General features: G+C 39.8%; 1 protein-coding gene and 1 non-coding gene across 2 annotated transcripts in view; both read right to left on the reverse strand.

Annotated features, from left to right (window-relative positions):
- Positions 1 to 2,101: 2,101 nt before the first annotated feature.
- The window catches only part of LOC148824702 (antigen WC1.1-like), a 48,399-nt gene continuing 27,323 nt past the window's right edge, over positions 2,102 to 23,177 (reverse strand). Inside the window, exon 13 of the mRNA XM_088926165.1 lies at positions 2,102 to 2,364. Within this exon, the coding sequence (XP_088782291.1) occupies positions 2,102 to 2,364 (263 nt within the window). The remainder of the gene's footprint in view (positions 2,365 to 23,177) is intronic.
- On the reverse strand, positions 22,394 to 22,466 carry trnak-uuu (transfer RNA lysine (anticodon UUU)). Its single transcript has one exon. It is a non-coding gene; the product is annotated as a tRNA-Lys (tRNA).

Below are 23,177 nucleotides of genomic sequence, written 5' to 3' on the forward strand. Positions count from 1 at the left end.
TCTATGACATCTATGAAGGTAAAGCAGGATCAGGTGGGTCAATGACAGAATGATTACCAATGAACCAAGACAACAAATGAAATTGAAGATCTGAAATGTGTTAGGAATGAGCAAAAATGAATAATTGTAAGAAAGCAAGTTACTCTTCCTACGAGTCTAGCATCATGCCTCAAAATAATCGAAACATCAGCAGAACTGAGGAAAAAAGTAGTGGATGCTCATCAATCTGGATGATATTATAAAGCCATTTTTAAAAAGATCAGGACTCCACAAATCCACTGTTAGGCAAATATTATACAAGTGGAGGGCATTTAAAGCCAAGAACTGGACATCCTCCTAAAATTTTACACAGGGTCACAAGGACAATAATAGAGGTAAAAGGTAACCATAAAATAACATCCAGAGATCTACAAGCCTCCCTAGCTGCCTCTGGAGTAATGGTGCATAGATCAACAATAACAAGAACCTTGAACAGAAAGGACATCTATGGAAGGGTCGCCAGGAAGAAGCTACTTCTGTCAAAAAAAGAAAAAAGCTGCCTGTCTGACATTTGTCAGAGACCATCTGGACAAGCCTGAAGAGTTCCAGAAGTCTGTTCTCTGTACAGATGAGTCCAAAATTGAACTATTTGAGCATAACAAGAGGGCCCATGTTTGGCGAAGAGCCAACACAGCCTACCACCGACAAAACCTTATCCCTACTGTCAAGCATAGTGTTTAGAGTGTCCTTGTATGGGGCTGTTTTTCTTTCTCTGGCCCTGGGCTGTTACGGGCACAGCCGCACCTCGTTAATTACCAATCAATATTTCTTATGTGACTCTCTATTTAACCAAAGGGGCGAGTGGACCCACTTTCTAGGATGGAAGAGGAAGCATTAGAGAACTGCAGGACAGCTGGGACGTGCTGAAGGCAGGAATCACTCGACCTTCTACAGCCCCAGTGTGTGTGGGTCTCTTCTTCGTGGAGAAGAAGGATGGGAGACTTTGACCCAGCTCTGACTATCCAGAGCTCAATGAAATAACTATTAAAAAAAATAACATCGATAGGCCTTGCCTCAAATAGCAGCAGCTCTCGAGTCAGTGCAGGATGCGACTGTTTTCAATAAACTAGATCTCTGGAGGGCGTACAGTATAATCTTATTCGTATACGAGAAGACAATGAGTGGGAAAATAGCTATTAATGATAACACACGGACATTAGGAATATCTGGTTATGCCTTTTGGCCTAGTTAACGCTCCAGCAGTCTTCCAGGCTTTTATGAAATGGAGTTGATCGCGAAAGATGACAACAGCCAAGTTCAATCAGACTCGGCCATCAGTAGTCATCGCCGCTGACATCCATTCTTCTCCCAAAACAGTATAAATGCCTACAATATCCCTCTCTTTTGCATCTCAACCTATGTAGCTACCCCTTGGTCACCCTGCGTGGGGGGTCCTGGTCTCCTTGTCCTCTGGCCGGGAGGGGAGCCCTCAGCCAAGCGGGTTAAGCCAAAATTTTGCTCCATAATTCTTTTACGATGCTTTAATCTCAGGTGTTGTCATTCCTTGTGAATAATATATTCAGGGATATAATTCAAAGGTTTGTGTTGGTATATCTGGATGCCACTATTGCTGCTGCTGAATGCAAACATTTAATACATCTATAATTCATTATCGAACTACATAGACAATTAAATATTCCATTTAAACAGAAGGACCCATTATGCAACTCATTATGTAAAGTTTTACTCTGCGTCGTCAAACAACTATATCCACTGTAGAGAGAAGGCATGGTTTTCAGCAACTGGCAGCTTAGGCACTTGGCTTCTCCCCGCAAGAAAAACTCCAAAAACAGACTGACCATCCGGCCCCTGGGCAAGGACTATCTCCAACAGCACATCTAACAAAGGCAAGTCGCGATTATGTCTTCCACTGGGAGCACCCCTTGTGTTTCACCAGTCCTGCTGCATGTACAGCGTAGAAAGTTCCACCTACAATGTAGACAAATTTTAAATGCCAGAACTGTTCAGTTATAGTGGAGTTGGAGGACAGATTCTGCATTTTGGAGGGGCGCATTAGCACACTATGAGATATTAAACATATTGAGGGAAGGATAGATTCAGCTCAGTCGGAGCACTCAGTCAATTCAGAATTGGCTGCAGTCCCTCCCGGCCCAGCTGTCTCCAGCTTGACACTGGCACCAGCAGCGACCACACGCGAGCCCTGGGTCAAGGTCAGATGGGGGTCTAAGAGCTCAAAGACTAGACCTCCTGCACACCAGTTGCCCATCCAACTCAGCAACAGGTTCTCTGCTTTAGGCAGCGTGTACAGCGATGCGGATAAGGTGCTCTGAATTGGCAGCTCGATAATCAGGAACGTTAGAATTCCTAACCGTCACAAATCTGAGGTTTCCGTAAAATGCTGACATTGAGGCGAAACTAGACATTTTCCAGCAATTAAGTCTCCACCTTGGTTGTTCATGCTAGAACTAAGGAATAAAGTATCAACAATCCGAGATGTTAAAGATTAACTTCATTTTATTGCATTTTATTGTGTCTGGTCCCTTACAAATCCTTTACAGTAACCTATAGTAGGCTATATTCTTACTAAACCACTGGTTAGAGACTTGGTATGCATCAAATAGAATAACCTTCATCAATAAGGGAACAGCCTGGCTTTTTTTAAACAGTCTCCACCCAAACTGGAGAGGATCAATTATTCTAACCAAGTTGGCCGCCTGATTACTAAGAGCACTTCCTTAGGTTTCAGTACTGGCACACAGAAGGACATAATGGAAGGCTTAATACTCCACATGTAGTACTTTTTAGAAGTGTATAATGTTAGCATGCCCAGAGGGGTTGGGCAGCCAGTTGATCTCGAACCTCGAGAAATATTTTTTGTCCTCCTTACTAAGGAGTTTTTGGTTCCTCTCCTCCATTTTCTTCTGGTCTTTTCTGATCTGTATTCACATGTATGGTCACTTGCTTCTGGAATGGTCTAAGAACATTGAGGCCATTTACAAGAAGGGTCAGAGCCGACTTTACTTCTTGAGGAGGCTCAGGTCCTTCAATGTATGAAGTAAGATGCTACATTTGTTCTATCAGTCGGTGGTGGCGAGCGCCATTTTCTACACAGTGGTATGCTGGGGCCCTGGGATTAGAGCCGTGTATTCTAACGGGCTGAATAAGCTCATCAGGAGAGCAAGCTCTGTCATTGGGTCTGTCCTGGACCCAGTGGAGGTAGTGGCTGAGAGGAGAATAGTGTCCAAACTAGAGGCCATCATGGACAACGTCTCCTATCCCAACTATGACAGGCTTGTAGAAATGAAGAGCATGTTCAGCAATGGAATGATTTATCCACAGTGCGACAGGGAGCGCTACAGGAGGTCATTCTTGCCTTCTGCCATAAGACTGTACAACACATCCACCTTGCGTCTGGGCAGAGGCAACATTGACAGTGACCTGTTTCTGGACTGAACAGTAAACTGAAACATCTGTTCTTTTTCTTTTCCCGTTTACAACCATTTTTGTGCAATATATGCCAGGGACCTGTGCAGTATATTTATATTTATATTCAAATTGAGCAATACGACTTTTTTGTGTACTGTTCTTTTCTGGTTCGTTCTCTGTGTGTTCCTGACTGTGAGTAACTCTTCTTAGTGCACTTCTCACTGTACTGATTGTATTGTATGTATTGTATTATTATTATTGTATCATTCGTTACACTGTGGCTGTGTTGTCTGTGTTAAGCTGCTGTTGCACTGCAATTTCCCTCATGGGATCAATAACGTATCTATCTTTCTTTAAGCACCTTGGAGCAACCTTGTTGTGGAAGGCGCTCTATAAAAATAAATTGAACTGAATTAATAATGTTGATTATGTAGTCAGTGTGTTTGTATTAACCCCTTTCTCTCTCTCAGTGCTATGTTAATGTACTGTAATTTCCAGTCCTCTTAGCCAGTGCCTCTAGAGCAGGGGGGTCTCAAACAAGCAGCCCGAAGCAATTATCTGTGGCCTGCAATGACTCACTTGGACTCACAAAAAGTTACCCATGAAATTCAGTCATTTGATGCATTGTTCTAGAGATTCATTTTCTGTTAAATAATCGCCATGGAGTTTATTATAGCGAAGCAGAGGTGCACCCAGCTAATGTATGTGCCACAGTGCAGGCTGGGAACTATAGCTGGGAGATGGTCTGAGGGTCCGTAGAGTGACCACTAGGTCACGCTGCCTATGTAAATAGTGATTATAAAACCTAAGGTAAACAGTATTGTTAAATTAATTGTTTACTCCTGTTTTGTCCCTTGTCTTGTTACCACCCTAAACCCGCGTACGTGTCCTATTCACATCCCCTATGAGTGTGTTAAGTCTCTCTTCCCCAACTGCTGCCTGATGGAGTGCTGTTAATTAAGAACATAGACACAAAGATTTGCCAGGTTAGTCTCCACATCTGGTAGAATCATAACAATGTTTGGCAGGATGTACGTCAGTGAACAGTTTCTCTCATCAATGAAGATCAACAAAATCAGTTTTATGCTGAAGACTCACTGATGAACGTGCATGAGCAAAATTGTGATATCAGGCCTCATGTTGACGTTCTGGTCTCTGCAAAATGCAGAAGCAACAAAGGAGCCAGAAGGACAAACTTCAGAAATAACCTCCCACGTCGAGTACATTGAGTTAAAGTTAACCAACATATGAAATAAAAATTTCAATTAATTTCTTCAAATATTTGATGTATTTTGTATGTGTATGAATGCGGCCCCCCAATTCATTTGAGTTTGAGACACCGGCTGTAGATTCTAGATTAAATGTTGGAGATAATGATGCTCTTCAAGCTCTGTACTAAACCCTGTGTTTCTTTGTCAGAACAAGATTGTGGGAAGCTGTTTAGAGATTTGTAAAGGAACAGATCTACTCCGTTTTGCTTGTGTGTTTTGTACTTCTGTGGCAGAAGCCAAAGAAAGTTCCACAGCAGTGGACAATAATGAAGCTCCAGGATCATTAATGACAACTTCCCCCCATCTTAACAGATGACCCTGCTACAGCTATCCTCTCTCCAGACCGTTCCATCATCTCCTATCGCCGACCAACTAATCCGCGCAACCTCGTTCACAGCTCTCTTGACCTCACAATCATCCACACCACGCACTTTCCCCTGCAACGGACTTCACAGCATCACCTGTGAATACATATCCAATACCACACTCATTCAAACGCCCCCTCTGGACAATTCTGTCACCCAGATGACATCATGCATTTCCAGCGATCTTAGTTGCTGGATCTCTTGCAGAAAATGCCCAGCTATTGACACTGGTGAAAACGACGACTCACAGACCATTTCAGGGAACACGTCAGAGCTGCAATTTCTCCACACTGATAGTTCCCTTATTCACCTCTAAAGGCTGCGATCTTCCTTATCTCCCCATCTGCTATTGCAGAAAGACATCCAAAACCATACTTATCCTTAAACTTGGATCACACCACCTCCTTTCTCTCTTTCTAATCCTTTTGCCGAATGTGCTCCAGGACTTGATTATTCATTCTCACCTGCTCTATGCCCATTTGCTCCCTGCTTCCTGTCTGTTCTTACCTGCTCTGCCTTTTGTTTTCCGATGCCTTCCTCTCTCTCCCTCACACCTGAAGACTCCACAACTGAATTGTGGTATTTCTTTTCAGCATAGAATGAACCTCTACCATGAATACCAGGAAAGCAATTTAATTTTTTGGCTCGCACAGTACAGACAGGTTTCCTAAGAAGTGTACAAAGTTGTAAAAAGGGTCATTGGGTAATGCAGAGTGTGACAGAGTGGCTCTTTTTTTCTTTTGATGAATATGAAATACCCCAATATTTGCCTTTACCCTTCTGGTATGTTTGAGTGTGTATGAATGATACTAACCTTTTTTATTTCCCTAAAATCACTGCAGTGTTTCATCAGTGCAGTGTTGTTTTATGCTCGTCAAGATGACCACCAGTCACCTTTTCCATTTGAAGTATCCCACAATGCTCCCACAAATGGTCTTAAAGGGAAAGGTTACTGGTGAGCCATCTAGAAATAACAGATTTAAGATTATTTGTTTTGTTTAAGTGGATATAAATTTGTCAGAGTTGCATGACTGTTAAAACGTATACGTTTTTTTATGGATGGTTAAATACTTTTTGTATCAAATTGCCAATCTCTGTTAAAACACATGAGCGAGTCCCTTTAAGAGATCTTAATCCCTCCGTTGGGGCCCTCTTTTCTGACTGCCCCATCATCTCATATTGCCGACCACCTAATCTGCGTAACCTTCTTGTTCACTGCTACCTTGACCGCCCTCAGCACCTATCCACACCAGGCACTTTCCCTTGCAACAGAGCTTGCTGTATTACCTGCAAGTACATATCTAAAACCACACTCATTCAAGGCCCCTCAGGACAATTCCAAATCACCCAGATGGCATCTTGTACATCCAGCAACCTTATTTACTGTATCTCTTGCAGTAAATGCCCACCCATCTACATTGGAGAAAGAGGAAGGAGACTCGGAGACCGCTTCAGAGAATGTGTCAGGGCTGTGAAGATTAAAGATCTCTCCAAGCCCATTGTTTCTCATTTCACCTCTGACGGCCACAACCACTGTAATCTCTCCGTCTGTGTTCTCAAAGATGGTTTTCCAAACTCATACATCAGAAAGACTACCGAAACCAGAATTATCCTGCAGCTAGGATCACACCTTCCCCCTTCTCTTTACGACAGACTACTCTTCTTCTAAATTTTCTCCATTCATTGGAAGTTTCACTTCACACCTCTCTACACCTATTCTGACTTCACACCTCTTGATTGGCATCTCTTTCTGTCCCCTGCTCCCGTCTCTCACTCCTCCTCCCTCCCAGCCTTAGTTTTCCTGCTACATTACCTTTGCTTACTGCCCTATCTTTCTCACACCTGAAGAAGGCTCCACAGCCAACACATTGCATTTTCTTTCTTCTCTTTTCAGCGTGGAATAAACCTATTACTTGTTTGTTTAAAATGTGTGTTTTGTATTGTTGTAGTCCAGTAGTATTTACTGTATATATTGTATTAAAAGTTGGAATGTAAAGGAACAGTTCTCTTTCGCACATAACTCAGTTGGCTTGTATCATTTAATAAAGTGATGTATTCAAGTACTACATCCCAGTCCACTAGGGTTAGAGTACACACTTTCTTCCAATGTGTGTGAGTTAACCAAGACCCACCCTTCAATGAGAAACTCACTGTCCATTGGAAAACATTTTGGTTTTGCATTGCTGTACTGTATGCATTTTAATAAAGTTATGATAGAGCATAAAAGGACATAAAGGGGTTAAAGTAATGGATAAGTTATGTTCTCATATGATAATGTGTGCTCCAAAAAGCACTGAAGTGCCAAATCTAGTATGCACGTACTTAATGGGACATTCAAAGTCAGAATGTCTTCACTTATGCTACAAAAATGCAAATGACATTTAATAAAAAAGACAAAATGATTTAATTTCTGCTTCAGATGTACTTGATGTGTGGATAAATGTCAAGTTATCAGACAAGCTGTAGAAGTGTATCCCATCTCTCTATGGTAGGACTTCACATATTGTTTTTGTTTTTTTTTTTAAAGTATTTTACTCTCCAGTTAAAGAAACATGCTATAAGTACTTGAATCTTCCTACAAAACATCTCATTGAAATGAAATAGCTTTACTTCTTATTTTCTAGATTCAGTCTGACAGTTCTAAAATGATTTGTACATCTCATCAGAAGAAAAATGAAGATGACTAGTCTTTTAGTTGCAAAAAATGAAAAGGAAACCCCTAAACGTTTGATATGCAGTTTATTTTTCCCCCATACTTGCACAACCATTGTTAAGCTACAATTATGATCCGTTCAATTTCAGTTTACTGTTCCTTAATATTGAAACAAAGGCAGGGGAAAATGTCAGTGATGATTACCCTCAAAAAGTTTAAATAAGTTAAAATAAAGAAATGAATAGGTTATGTTCTCACATGAGAGCATGTGGTCCAAAAAGCACTAGAGTGCCAAATCTAATATTCACACATGTAACGGGCTCTGTCCACTTTTCAAGCCAGAAAATCTTCACACGCTACAGGAACAGTGATGACATTAAATCATTCTCATGGTTATTCAAGTTACTTTACAGATGTGCTTAATGTGTGGAGTGGTACGTCAGTGGACTGGACAAATATAGACGTGTATCCCATCATTCTATGTGTATGACTTCACACAGTTTTTGTTCTGCTTATTACAACTAATTGACTCTCCCGTTAAAGAAACATACGCTACAAGTACTTGAATCTTCCTAGAACATCTGAAGTGCTGAGTAGTTTAGGCATGTATACTATCACCATGGTATGTTTTGTAAGCAGGAAATGTAGTGCTACTGTAGATTTGAAAATTACAAAAACTGATATTTATATGGAAGTGTTTCAATATAACACGTTTGGAAGTTCATCTTCAGGCTCTGTTTTGTTTTTGGTATATTCTACTACTGTAATAAATTAAAAATGAAACCCCTAAAAGTTATTGATAATCAGTTTTTATTCCTTATTACATGCTTGCACAACCATCGTTAAGCTAGAATATGACGCATCATGTACGTATATTTTATGTCCAATACTACTGAAACAAATGTAGGATAAGATGTTAGGGATAATATTAAAGAGTGATTTCACAACCAGAAATGTCTGGATTTTCAAAACAAATAGCTGCGAAAACTCCAAAAAGCACCGAGAGCGAGCACCAGAGTATTGCATGTTACAGATATGGGTTTAAAAACCTAATTCCAATACCATTTTTATGTGAGATTTGAAAAATTCTACAGATGGTTTTCAGTTGAACATTAAATGGTTAAACAATTCGGGTCCTTTATGTAGGCTTCTCAGCTGGAGGATTTGCATAGGAATGTGCTTCATTTAAAACCTAACCACCTCAAAAAAATTAATACAGCATTTTCCTGCATTCCTCTTCACAATACTGTACACTTGGTTTCAACTACTGACTGAACCAGGTTCAAATCATACCAAGGAGCAGCTCTTTATCCAAAGAAACAAGCTAACCAGCCATGTTGTTGAAGCCGATACCCTGGTTTCTTTCAAGAAACAGCAGGATGAGATCCTTGGATTAGTAAATCAACTACCAAGTGACATAGGAGACCTTTTGCCCATTTACTTTTTTGGAACCTCTTATGTTTTTGCATTCTAGGCACCACTAATAAGTGAACAGCCACCCTACACTGCAGAGCATTGTATATGTGCAATATTCCTTATCTCTTTCTACAGGATTACTCTCCTCTGAAATGCAGGTAACTGCTGGTTTCAATATGCCCAACAAGGAGGGAACTGTTCTTTTGATAAGCGTTGACTTACAGAACGGATGGAGTCGCAGATCTTTTCTAAAAATACAAATCATATACAACACTAGAGTTAAACAGTTTAGATCATTTCAAAACTTGGTCAATTGTTTCCGTGATTTAGTCAGAAAACACAGGTCATGTACTGCTTTCCCCAAAGTTAGCAAGCACGAGATCTCCAATATGGACACATGGCATCTTGCACCCAGATCTGAACTGGAAAGGGAGGTCAATTCCATTTGGTCAGAGCTTGTTCAGATATTTTTGTTTCCAGGTTATTGATGCGGAACTCACAATACAAGTAGAGCAGCACAACAGGAAAGTGCCGAAAAAAAGACTTTTCACTGACTAATCCGGGATGGTATCCAATGTTGAATGGAAAAAAAAAATTGTCAACTTGTTTAAAAAAAGTCTTGGGATTTTGGATATGAAGTTTTACTTTATAGATCGATATGAGCTATTTTAAACACTCGTTGTGTAAATGAGACTCATTGTACAGATTCCTAAAAAAAAATACCAAGATTCAGACATTCTCATTCTAAATGCAACAAAAACACCACAAGAAATTGTTGTTTTTTTTTATCCCAGAGCAGTTGGTGATCACTCACAGGTAGTTATCCACAACAAATTTATCACTCAGGTTGATACATATAAGTACTTAGGTGTACACAGAGACATTAAGCTCGACACATAGATAGTAAACTTGACCAGTTCCTTACTTCAGAGAAGGATAAAAAAACTCAATCATCTTCTACAGAAAAAGCCCAATAACACCCCTACCATCTTAACTAATCCCAACCTTGTCATTACTATACCCCCTGACCTTTTCCTTTCACAGGATGAGCGATCTTTTCTTAGCAAGGGCCTCAGTTTTGTTCCAGTCCCCAAGAAGCTGGACACCCCACAAACCCAAGTTGACCTCAACCGTTTTTACCACGGGATTCAGCTCAAAGCTCATTTTGCTGACGGCTACTCCTCTCTGGTAGAGGACAATAACCCAGTCACTGATGCCATTAACAGTATCAATCCTAAACAGAGCTCTTGGACTCCAACTGGCCTCTCTGTCTCTCTACCGCTCCTGCCTCCTCCCCTCTCCCAGCTTTTGTTCTTCTATGCTAGAGTTGATAATGCATGCTACTGTATGGTCACCCTCCATTCTGTTGGCCACACACCAAACATGTCAAACAGACAGGATACCTTTCAACAAGGAACCAGGATCATCTACAAAATCATCCAAACAGTCTACCATTTACAAAACAGCGTTTTTTTGGACAGGAGAACAGAGCACCTGTCAGTCTATGATGGAAGACGGAGGAACTCAAGCACCTCATAAAACCTGCCAAGCCAGCCAAACTCACATATTTGAAGCTGGTAAGCAATGCCAAAAATTGGCTTCACACCACACTGCAGATCCTCGAAGAGCACTACGAGGAAAATCTGTAATGACAACTAGAGGATCTTGAGCTTCCCCGCTGGGAGAAAGCTTTCACGCTTGCTTCCAACTGATCAAAGAAACATCATGGGAGGAAATTACAGAAGGACACCTTTGGACCCTACACAAGCCATCAATACTGGGTTAGGGAAGGACACTCAGGCAGACCAATTATCACAGTAGTTCTTAAAGTCTACAATGGCTTCTGGAAAGACTGCAACCAAGACCAAGTAAGAGTTAAGTTGTTTTATAAAGTCATTATTTTAGAGCAAGGTATAATTCTGATAAAAAAAATACAATAAACAATACAGTGAAGCTATTGGAGAGAAATTCTCCTAAAGATGGTGTGTATGAAATGATCCTCAGCAGAGGAGATCAGCGAGGTCTCACTCCAGGCCAAGAAGGACTTGTTGAATCACCTGAGGAATGGGCAGGTTGGGGATTGCAAGAGCATAGAGCTCATATCTGGTGAAGATGTGAGACTGGCGGAGTCCATGGGCTGTTTTATGTGGAATCCTGCAGACACATCATCAAGGTGAGATATTTATAATTTAAAGGGTTCTTCTGTTTCTTTTCAAATTTACCATTATGTAAAGGTATGTTAAAATTATATACCTGTGTTCCAGATGCCCTGAGCAAGAGGCTGCTGTGCAGGAGGAAGAGATGCCAGAGACTGAAGCAGAGGAGGAAGGGGAAGACATGAGTTCTGGAGAACTTTCTATTTTTACAAATGTATCTACTATTTTATACTTGTATTCTAGTTTATCTTATAGGTATAAAATTTTTAAATGTGAATCTTGTAGTCCTACTGGCCCCCAGTAGTTAAAAGCCATCATCAGGCTCTCAGGAAGACGGTAGCCCAGTCTGGACTGGACAGAAAGCACTCCCTGGATGCTCCTCTCCTGCCTGGGCTTAAACAGGCATTTAAAATTGAGTAGTGGTATTTCCATAGCACATGTTTTTACTCCTTAGCTTAAAATTCACCCATGTGAAATATCAGCCATAAACATTGTGACTTTACATTTTTCAGGTAGAAAATGTTTCCAGATTCCTGTTTCTTTATGGATCAATCTGAATCTTCCTTATACTTTGTAAAGGACATAACCAAAACACAATTATTGTAACCAAATGAAGACCACTGGACTGTCTCACCAAACCATTGCTAATTATATCAAGAACATAAACCGTTTTCCGTGCTACATCCTGAAGGCTATCAATGTGAAAGTAGATGATCCCAGCTTGGCTAACCCCATCATCAACTTCCATAGTATCTTAAAGGATATTCAGAAGAAAAACTGTAAGAATGTTGCCAAGAGATTACCAGAAAGAGGTACTTTTCATTTTTTAACTTTATTCAACTGTACTTCTTTTAATTTGAATACAAAAAAAAAGATGTTGATAGCATCACTTTCTCCCACAGATATAGACAGATGCAGAGTCCATAACCAAGTACCAGAGATTGCTGGAAGGTGTTGAGGGTTGCAAAGAGAGATGTGTTGCACATACGGGGCAAGACATACAGCTCTGAAGAGAACACCCTGCCTGACCATCATCTTGTGCTGTATTACCTGCAGACCTTTCTCCAGCTGAAGGACCTGCACCACCCAGGGGTGGTAAAGAACATGACAGTAAGAATACTTTCATACAACAAATAAGTTACACACACAAACATATATGTATATGGGATGTATACAGTTTAGTGTATGAATTTTTTATTTTCTTGCTATTACATGTCGAGGAATAGATGCAAAGAAAGTGTTATTTCAACAAGTGGGCAAAAAGATGGTCTAGTTTGCTGTTAACCAGCACAAAACCTCATCACAGCAGCTGGCTTCCTTTGCATTGAGTGAAGAGGAACATGCAAGTGGATGGCTACATTGATAAACCCCTCCACTTGATTCAGGGTTGTTGTGGAACTGGAATAATCCTGGCAAGCAGTGGGTGCAAAGCACAGTATCGCCGATAATGTGACACCAGTTCATCACAGGACTCGCACACTCACACCACGGCCAATTTTCATAGAAGCCCATTAAAATCCATGTTAATACAGAACAAAAGACCTCCACTTGCATAGCTCCCATCATGTATAGTATTTAAGAAAATCTCTAATGTACCTTAATTGCATTTTATTTGTGTTTTATCAGCTGTTTCATCTTTACTTCACTAAACTAAGCTGTAATGCCCAGGTCAGCAGCTGTGAAGGGAGACAAAAAGTTTTTCAGTTCATCTGCAGGAGAGCCAATTCACAGTCCTTCCAACAACTTGAGAAGACTGCATGAGAAGTAAGCAGAATAATATATTACTTTATATTTCTGTGGGTTGGAAACATTCACATATGCTTGCTTGTTTGTTTTGTAGATTCCTCCAGCCATTCATTACCAGCCAGGAGGGCAATTGAGATGACAGCAAAAAATGTAACCGATGCACAGAAGAGCATTATGGCGGATTACTTAGCCCATTCCAATGTGACCGCAAAGAAACATTATAGAATACTGACTCAGCCAGCATCTGCTCAGCAATCAAAGTAATTGAAGGCTTTGCAGGACAAGGAGTTTAGTAAGCATCATCACAATCTTAAAATAAGTCTCTCACAAAACAATCATTCATTTCTTTTTTTTAACTTCAGGTCAAGTAATCAATCATCAGACTCTGGACAAGAATGCACACCTGCTGTGGAGTAGGTTTGAACACAGTACACCTCTTCAGTTATTTTTTGACTGTGTTACAGAGACCTGTGATATTTTATTTAAATTTTTTACAACAGTGGATCAAGGCCAAGATCCACAACAGCAGCTGCAGGATTTACATGTCCGAAGATGGATGATGCTACAGCCTTTCAGCAGCTGATAAAGGTGTTTCCCGTGTTATTATATGGGCAGCTTACCAAAAAAAGGAGCATCTGAAACTGACTAGAAGTCATGACAGGTGGAAATCAGAACAGAGGAAGTGAGACTGCAGACCATTAACGGCAAGTTTACAAATCAATTATCTTCACCAACAAACACTAAGTTTGGAATATATTCTGAGGATTTATGTTGTGGTTTTCCTTCTAGACCTTTACACTAGATGGCTGTCAGGTAACCTACTATATTCAAAAGATGGACCACTCAGCCAATGCATCAACAGTATCTGAAGTGTTTGAGAACTGGAAGCCCAAGACAGGACTGCCACCAAATGACAAGCAAATTAAAAAGATAGAAAAGCATCAAATCTGGGAAGGCCTGAGCATCAGTGACAATCCTGTGAAGGGGACGAAGGTTGTGACTTCCAGGTTTTCAGAAAGGAGAGGTAGTGTGTGATTATCATGGCGAGATCATCACAGAGACAGCCGCTGAAGCCCTAACAGCACAGATGGCACAGGGAGAGAAGATACATCTTTTCTTTTTTTGATGGACCTGCACAAAAACCGTGCATTGATGCACGTGAAGAACACTGTGCCTACCTCACGGATATGGAGACGATCAGAAGGTGGATAAATCAATCAAAGAAAAAAAATACATCAAGGCTGTAAGAGGGTCATTTATATAAACAAACAGCCTGTCATAATCCTGTCTGTGACAAAAAATGACATTGTTGAGGAAGAAGAGCTCCTCTTTGATTACAGCATTTCCAGAAAATCATTTCAAGGCAAAGGACAAGCTCTGGGGTGGTTGGATCACTGACCATTTCCAAAACAGAAACTCAGTATGTGTACTAAAGTGCATATTTTGAAGATATATATTTTCTTGTAGCTTAAAATTAATGTTAGAATTATGTTTCTGTTATTGTCTTAAAAATTGCATTTCTCATTCTCACCAGCAAGGATATAAGGAAGGGATATGGGACTGCCAAAAAGATACATAATTTTCAGAAGAGCATAGAAGGCAGATAACTACCCCACTCAATTGTTACTGCAGAGAAATGCCACATCGTGTAAACAAAAACGGTTTTGAGAAGTGAACCATTCTTGAAATTTATTGACAGAATCTGAATAGCACAGCATTCCCAGACCAGGCACTGGAGTTTCCTGCAGCGTTAGATGGGTAGTCTCTTGGTAATAGAGAGAGATCGACAGAGTACTGGAAGTCATGAATGACACCTTTCCAATTCATCGAGAACAGAGCCCACAAGATGTGTCTAGAGAACAATTTCTTACAATTTAAGTGGTAGTTTCTGAATAGGTTAAAGACAACATGGCTCTACCATATTGTCAGTGGTTTATATTTAAAATCTAAAGATTTGAAATTTAATCTGTTTCTTAAACGACATTGTTCACAGGAACAGCAGCCCAAATCATTTGATGACTGTAAATATGACAAGCTTGTGATAGTGTAAATTGTACAGTGCAAAACAGTTGTATTGTTTTGGTTTTGTCTTCAACATAATCATATTGGTAGGCATGTTATTTTTATAGCAGCAACCTGCCATTCACCACCAGCCAAGATGCCACAAGGTACAAGAGATGACCCAGAAGTACTTAATGATGCAGAGAAGAGCATATGGGTGAAAAAAAGAAGACAAGAAATATCCATTAACACGTGCATCTACAAATCAGAAGATGGGTGATGGTCAGCATTTCAGGAGTGACACTGGAGATTAAATTCAAGTTCTTACAGCGATTTTCTATGTTTGGCTTCAACACAAATCATATTAATATGCTCACATTATTAATTTGTACAAAATGCCTGATATTCAATACAGGCCACGTTCAGAGGAGTACACACAACCCTGCCAGAACGTGGCTAGCTGAAGTGCGGCGGACCACAGGGAAAGAACTCTTGCCCACATGGATGTCTCTGCTCTGAAAACCAGTGGATAAAGGTATATGACAGTCTGTTCGTAGCTGTTGATTTTGTGCAAAACATTGAATATGAAAGATTGAAGTGTCACCATTCTATGAAGTTCAGACATAAGTATTATATTGATAAGCTAGGTCTGTTCTACTAATACCTGAAGAACTTTTATATTGCACTGTTTGCTTTGGTTTCCTTCACGGGCTCTGGTTTTCAGACATCAGTCCAAGATCATTGGTGGGTTAATTGGTTTCTGGTAAAATTGGCCCTAAGTGTGAGTGTGTGTGTTTGATTTCCATCTGGCATCCTCAGAAGATGTCTTTGTTTTCTTTTCTTAATTGCTGTTGATTACTAGAGCTTATTTGGCATAATACCTTTGTGATGAATACTTTATGTCAATGAGTTAGTACCTTAACCTTAAAGAACAAGCAGTAAAAAAATAAAAACTAAACACACACTTCAGATGGGTTATAAGCTGAAGTTTTTGTAAGTGAACCGAGATTCCTGTGCAGTGCAGAGACACGTCTTTAAAATGCTGCATGTATATATGGTGGACTTAAAATTTGTTCAATTTTGTCACAATGTAAAAGTATATTAAACAGGTGACATACTCCATCTATAAAGATTTGACAAATTTTAATTCCATACTTCCATTGACTGCTTTGGAATACATTCCTTAAATTTCCCTGAATAATCATTGTCTCACAGAGAAGACCTGCGTGACACAACAGGGGTCAAGGCTGTGCTGAATGGAGGTTTGTGTAGACTGGCCAGTGTCTATGGGCGACTGTGGGATCACCGGGGATTCCCCCAACGCCTGTAACATTGCCAGGGGGTGTAATCACAGACAAAACCTAAAGTTTCCTTCATTGAGGGGTCACTATTTGTCATACATCCTAGCTGACCAAGAGACAAAAGATAAGCCTCCCACTGTCACTGACAGAGCAGTCTGGGACACTCTAGGCTGGACTGGACCATTGTCTTTGGAAGATGGGGTAAGAGGAGATGAAACAGATCACACAAGACTATCAGTCCTGCCTAGCTGTTATGTGACTGACGGACTCACCCCCACATTGAGAAGAGACAACTGGCTTCTGTGTAGAAAGCGGACCATTTCATTTTAACTGGTTAGTCAGATCTAATGAGCTATATTACCCTTGATAATGTCTGCTGTTGTAAAACAAGTCATCCCTTGGGGATAAAAACTCTCCTTTGATACTGGTGGGTGTCTCTTGTATTTGCCCCATATTCCCAGGGCTTCTCACCTGAGTGATCAAAAGCTGAACTGCAATATGCTGAATTTCACACTGGGTTACAACAGACCCTAGTGGGAGAGTGGGCAGGGGAAGGGACTCCCCACAAGGGGATACTCATCTTTATCTTACGTAGCCCCACCTACATTAATGCGCACGGAGTTTGCGTGAGTGAGGTCAATAACGAGCAAAATCAGACCCAACCTACGGCTTTCACCAACAACAACCCTTTATTTTGGGTTTTAACCTTCACCTATTACCCCTCAGACTCAATCTTTCTGAAACAGGGTTATCATTTTAGTTTTGCCCGGCACTGTTTGAGCAGAAGAAAGAAATAATAGCGCTATTACCGACAGTCTAGCACAGTAACCACTAACTCCAATAAGTTTAACTAGAGAAAGAACCCAGCTTCAGCTCAAAAATAAATTAAAGTTAAATTATAATTCTCCAACACTGGCTGGAGACTCTGTCCATGCTCAGCGGTTATATAGGACAGGACTCGGCGCGCAGCAGGTGCGGCTCATTGCTCTGCGCTCCCCGTGTGGAATGCGCGTCTCCTCCCTCCTGACTCGTCACACCGCCTTCATACTCTACAGCGGGGAAAAAAAACTCCCCTTTACTGTCTTCATACATCCCTCTTAAATCCCAGAAACACAGAAACTCCGAGTCAGTACTGGGTTTTTCTGTTCGAGGTTACAAGCAGAAACAATAAAAGCGTTGAAAGCAGGAAATTATTTCTGCTCGTAAAAATAAATTTTCTGATTCCTAAAACCTAATAAAATCCATGTAAGTCTCCCTTTCGTTCCCAATGCACATTACTGAATATAAACCAGTCAAGTTCAGGTACTTTTCTGATTTATCTGAATAGTTCTGGCGCAGCTGTTACAACACAGATACAAACTATTTTTTTTTCCAAAGGAGCTCTTGCCTTTTTTAAATTGAATATTTTTTTCAATTCGCTAAGTCACAAGAAACACCAACAACACTCATCGTAAGCTACTGACCAATCACATTCCTGAATTTTAAACCCATTTAGTATTTATTTTTAAATTGTTTTATTTTTTTATTTTACACCTGTTTTACGTATTCTTGCTGCTGTCCTTTTACAGCCACTTGGACAGACCGCTCTCAGACATCTGCGTTCAGTAAGCGCTGAGCCTGCTCTCAGAGCAAATTGCCTCTTTTACATAGCAGCCCCGACACTGAGAAACGGAGAGTAATGCCTTCTATCTGGCATTTTTCATGTCCAATACGTTTGACATCTACCAAGGGCGACAGAGTTCTTTTGCGACACTATTTCTTTTTTTTTCTTTCTGTTCTCTCTTTGAAAACAAAACTAGAAATCGTGCAAGGGAAAAATGTTTTTTTTTTCATAGAGAAAACGTGCACCAGTATGTGTGTTGAGAAGAAATGATTAAACATGATATGTGACCTAATTTACCAGAGCAAATTCTCACCCAGCAAGGTCTGGAGAAGTTGGAGAGGATGACTTCGCATGCACATGTGCTTGCATGCAGTCATATGTGCTTGCATGTGTGCTTACGTGCAAACGGGCGTGGATTCTTGTATGCAAAAAACTTTCCTAGGCTCTTCTGAAGCACATAAAATTATTTGGAGATATACATTTGTCTTGTTTTCCTCTTAGGCTCTAGATTTGATAACTTTTTTTTTTCATTTTTGCATTTTTCATCATTTTCCAGAAAATGGTTGCAAGCCCGATATCATGCGAAGAAACTTCAGGATTCGGGGATCAGTCAATGGATTTTCTTCAAAGTTGGATTTTTGCACTCTGTGGACCAAGAGATGTTGTTCTATAATGTTTTTTTTTCAAATTTAAAAATATCATTTTTTCATGGAGCTTTGAAGGGGATGGATTCACCCTCCTTTAGCCAGGACAGAGCTCCAGGAGCCTGGGTAGGATTCTAGCTTTCTCCCCTTGCAGGCACCTGGCACAGAAGACATCATTTTTTTCCTTAAAATCTTTTTTTTTTTGTATTCCTTGTTGTTCCAAACGTAATTTTAATCACTTTTAATTGGAGATTATATTAAAAATAGTGCACTAATGACCAATTTCACTAAAAATAATGTAATATAAAACTGATGTTTTTAACTTTATTGTAGTGTTTTAGAATCGAATATATCTTCAAAAATGGTTATTTTTCACTCCTAGGAATGAAAGCTGTTGTTATATGATGTTTATTTTCAAATTTTAAAAAATCAAAGGATTCTAGCTTTCTCCCCTTGCAGGCATCGGACACAGAACCTCATGGTTTTCCTAAAAATCTTTTTTTATGTTCCCTGGTGTTCCAAACTTAGTTTTAATCAATTTTAATTTGTTGTTATGTTAAAAACAGGGTAATACATTCCTAATTGGACTATAAATAATGTCATATTGTCTGCTATAAAACTAATGTTTTCAACTCTATTGTAGAGATTCTAGAATCAACTAATAGAGAATTGAAATAAAAAAATGGCATAAGAAGACATTACCAACAACGACGACAAGATGGAGATATTGTCCAAAGAGGCAAGAAGGGCAAAGCCGCGATAAGGTAAAATCATTTTTTTAAAGAGATTGCTGTCAGAATGCACATCCGTATCCCAAACAGAATCTCTAGTAAAATATGATCATTTATGAAACAGGCAAATGAGTGTCTGCTACAATATGATTGCTACATATCTGCATTTGTTGGTTTTTAAGTAAGAGAGTTGGGTTTGTAAGTTTTGAGTAAGAGTGCAGGGGGTTTAAACCTGCGATCCAGTGTGTTGAAGTATTTCACAACACTACCTCTAGCACATCTGGAAATAAATCCTCATAATGATTATTGCCCTGGGCATGTACCAAAAAATCACTGAGCATATATATATATATATCACTGTGTTGAAGCTAGAGACACAGAATAACTGCAAACACATCCTAAATACAGTGTTCCTGCACCTTTGACCTCATCCAGAATGTATTATTTTTTTAAAGGGATTGCTGTCAGAATGCACAACTGAATCCCAAACAGAATCTCTAGTCAAATATGATCATTTGTGAAACAGGCAAATGAGTCTCTCAGGGGCCCATTGCTCATTTTCAGACACATTTATGCAATACTTTCACCATGCGTTGAGCAATAGGGATTAAAGATACCAGAGGTAAGGTTTAAAAGTGATTCTGAGGTGCAACACATCAGCGATACAGCCAGGCATCTGAAATGCGGGGTTCGAGAGCCCTTCAGGGAACACCGTACCCTAAAGGTACCAGAAGTCCACTAGTATAAGCATTAAGTCACTGTTACCCCTGTTACAATGTGATTGCTAGATATCTTAATTTCTTTGGTTTTTAAGGAGTAAGAGTGCAGGGGGTCTAAATCTGCGATCCAGTGTGTTGAAGTATTTCACAACACTACCTGTAGCCCGTCTGGAAATAAATCCTCAGACTGCTTATTGCCCTGGGCATGTACCAATAAATCACTGAGCATATATATATATATCACTGTGTTGAAGCTAGAGACCTGTATGTAATAATATAAGTAGAATAGATTATAATAACATAATGATCCAGTGTGTTACACTACTTCACTGCTTCACTGCTCTATGCCGTCTGGAAATAAATCCTCAGACTGCTTATTGCCCTGGGCATGTACCAATAAATTACAGGAGCACATCTATATATCACTGCATTGAAGCAGGAGACAGAGAATCACTGCAAACACATCCTAAATACAGTGTTCCTGCACCTTTGACCTCATCCAGAACGTATCATTTTTTTAAAGGGATTGCTGTCCGAATGCACATCTGAATCCCAAACGGAATCTCTGGTAAAATACGATCATTTGTGAAACAGGCAAATGAGTCTCTCAGGGGCCCATTCCTCATTGTCAGACACATGTATGCAATGCTTTCACCATGCATTGAGCAATAGGGATTAAAGACGACTAAGGACATGATAATTCACCTGAAGAACGGGGTCATCGTGGATTACAACAGAATAGAGATCGTGTCTGGTGAGGCAAACAGGACAGTGGTTGTAAGACTGCTGGAGTCCTTGGGCCTTTTTGTACGTGGGAACCTGGTAAATGATTTGAACTAATTTAACGTCATATTCGGGAAATCCAGAGAACGTCTTCACACTTGTCGTGGCTGTTGCAGGAAACACCTGTTGAATCTCACTCGGGATTTCTTGAGAGATCATTCAGTGAGTGAGTCGCAATTAGGAGATAATTTGGTATTTCTTAAGAGAACTCAGGATTTTTTTTTTCCTTGGTGGCAATGCGCTTCCGCAATAAATCATAGACTCTGCTTTCAAAATAGCTGCACCAGGTACTCGGACACAGATAAACACAGGGATTTAAAATTCAAGAATATGAATGGTCAACTGCTTCCAGTTGGGGTTTTTACGTTTCGTATTTAGTGATTTTTGTATCAATCTTTTAAAAATTCATTAAAATGCGAACAATATGTAAATTAAAAACAACAGCACCGACAAATGCTGGGGAGACAGGTAGTTTTTTTGTAATCAGATTCCAATGTCAAATACTGTGTATGAGAGCTTACTGTACGGAACTTTCCTTTTCTCACATTTTCTGACGACTATTCCGAAGGGGCACCATGTCAACTCTTAATACTTTTAAAAAATCTGTCTGCGTGTTTGATTATTTTAAAAAAAGATCAATGTTGATTATAACTAAAGAAATTAATGATCACAAACAAAAAAAAGGGCTGAAGATGCGAGTCGCTTTTGTATTAGAGCTGGATGACACGAGCTTATAAATAAATAAAAAATGTTTTCTTCTAATAAATCATACATTTTGTTCCATCCTTCTTACTATACTTCTCTCTTGTAGTAGTAAAGCATTTTGATTGAAACCGAACAATACATTAAAGGTTTCATCTATACACTTATACTTCCGCTGCTGTGCAGCGGAGCCTGATACACCCCAGTGGGCAAAAGACGTATAATATACGTCTATTAAACGCACACCTTAGACGTATAAATGTGGTCTGCAATTCGTCTAGAATGAAATTCTAATATACGTCTATTGTTATACGTCTATGATTAGATGTTCATTATACATAAATGGTTGGAGTTCTATTATATGGATAAATTTAGAGGTCTATTATACGGATAACTTTAGAGGACTATTATACGTATATGGTTAGAGGTCTATTATACGGATAACTTTAGAGGACTATTATACGTATATGGTTAAAGGCTTATTATACGGATAACTTTAGAGGTCTATTATACGTATATGGTTAGAGGTCTATTATAACATGAATAACAGTTGTGAATAACATAAAACTGTCACTACACATGATTGGGTCCTTGAGTCTGGCACCTAAGACCACTCAGCCATCCTGACAAGCAGTGGAGGCTGGTGTTTTGAATGCGCCGGTTTCTTTGTCGAAGGATTATTAACTACTACTGATAGTTCTTTTCTACTTATTACAGAGATTTCTGCATTGCAAGACAATTGACGATATAGATAAAGTAAAGTCTTGGCAAACGAAATAGGCACGGACAGGGTTGGACTTCGCGATCTTCGGTTTACGAGACCGACACCTTACCGATTTATAATGACATTCACAATAGATTTAAGGAAAACACAACTGCCTGAACAGGGACTTGAACCCTGGGCCCTCAGATTAAAAATCTGATGCTCTACCGACTGAGCTATCCAGGCTCCAGAAAAGAGTCAACACTGTCGGGATCCTCGCAAGTCACATGTCTCTTCTTGTGGAATGACCTGGAATGACCACTGACGGACTTTATCCAGAAGTGACGGCGCACTCCCAGTAGAATGAGAGAGAAATACAGTACGACGTGAGGAGTCAAGGGGCTCCCACAATTCATCTTTCCTCACAATACACATTTTTTCACTAACATATTGACCTTTTCACAATCAGATTTTTTCACATTTAATAAGATCTTTTAATCAACAACATTTAAGAAAGAAAAGAAATGGAACATTTTTTGGAACAATAAACAACAAAAAACTTTTAATGCCTTGGTTGTATACGTGTGCACACCCTTTATAAAGGGGGTTGCAACTGTGCTGAAATTTAACCAGTCACATTCCAGATCATGTACAAAGGTTATTTGCCTTTGCCAGACGTCAATTGTATTGATTCTGATTAGTCCTAATTTATATCACTTGATCTCATATAACCAACCGATCTAGGAGAACAAATGTTCAAACTGCACAGTGGAACATGAAAAGAAATCCGACTGCTGGTTGTCAGCAAAGAATGTCGTTACAAATTATCCACCGAGCTGTTTTATGTATCCGGCCACCTCTTTCCTTCCTACTTTGCAGTGAGCACAATTCTTTCCGTTTCTTCTCTTGTATATTCTTTTCTATTGTACTGTCCCTTTCCCCCATGTGGAGATGGAT

The sequence above is a fragment of the Atractosteus spatula genome, chromosome 10 (assembly GCF_055471065.1).
Source record: "Atractosteus spatula isolate fAtrSpa1 chromosome 10, fAtrSpa1.hap1, whole genome shotgun sequence".
In the NCBI taxonomy this organism is placed as follows: domain Eukaryota; kingdom Metazoa; phylum Chordata; class Actinopteri; order Semionotiformes; family Lepisosteidae; genus Atractosteus; species Atractosteus spatula.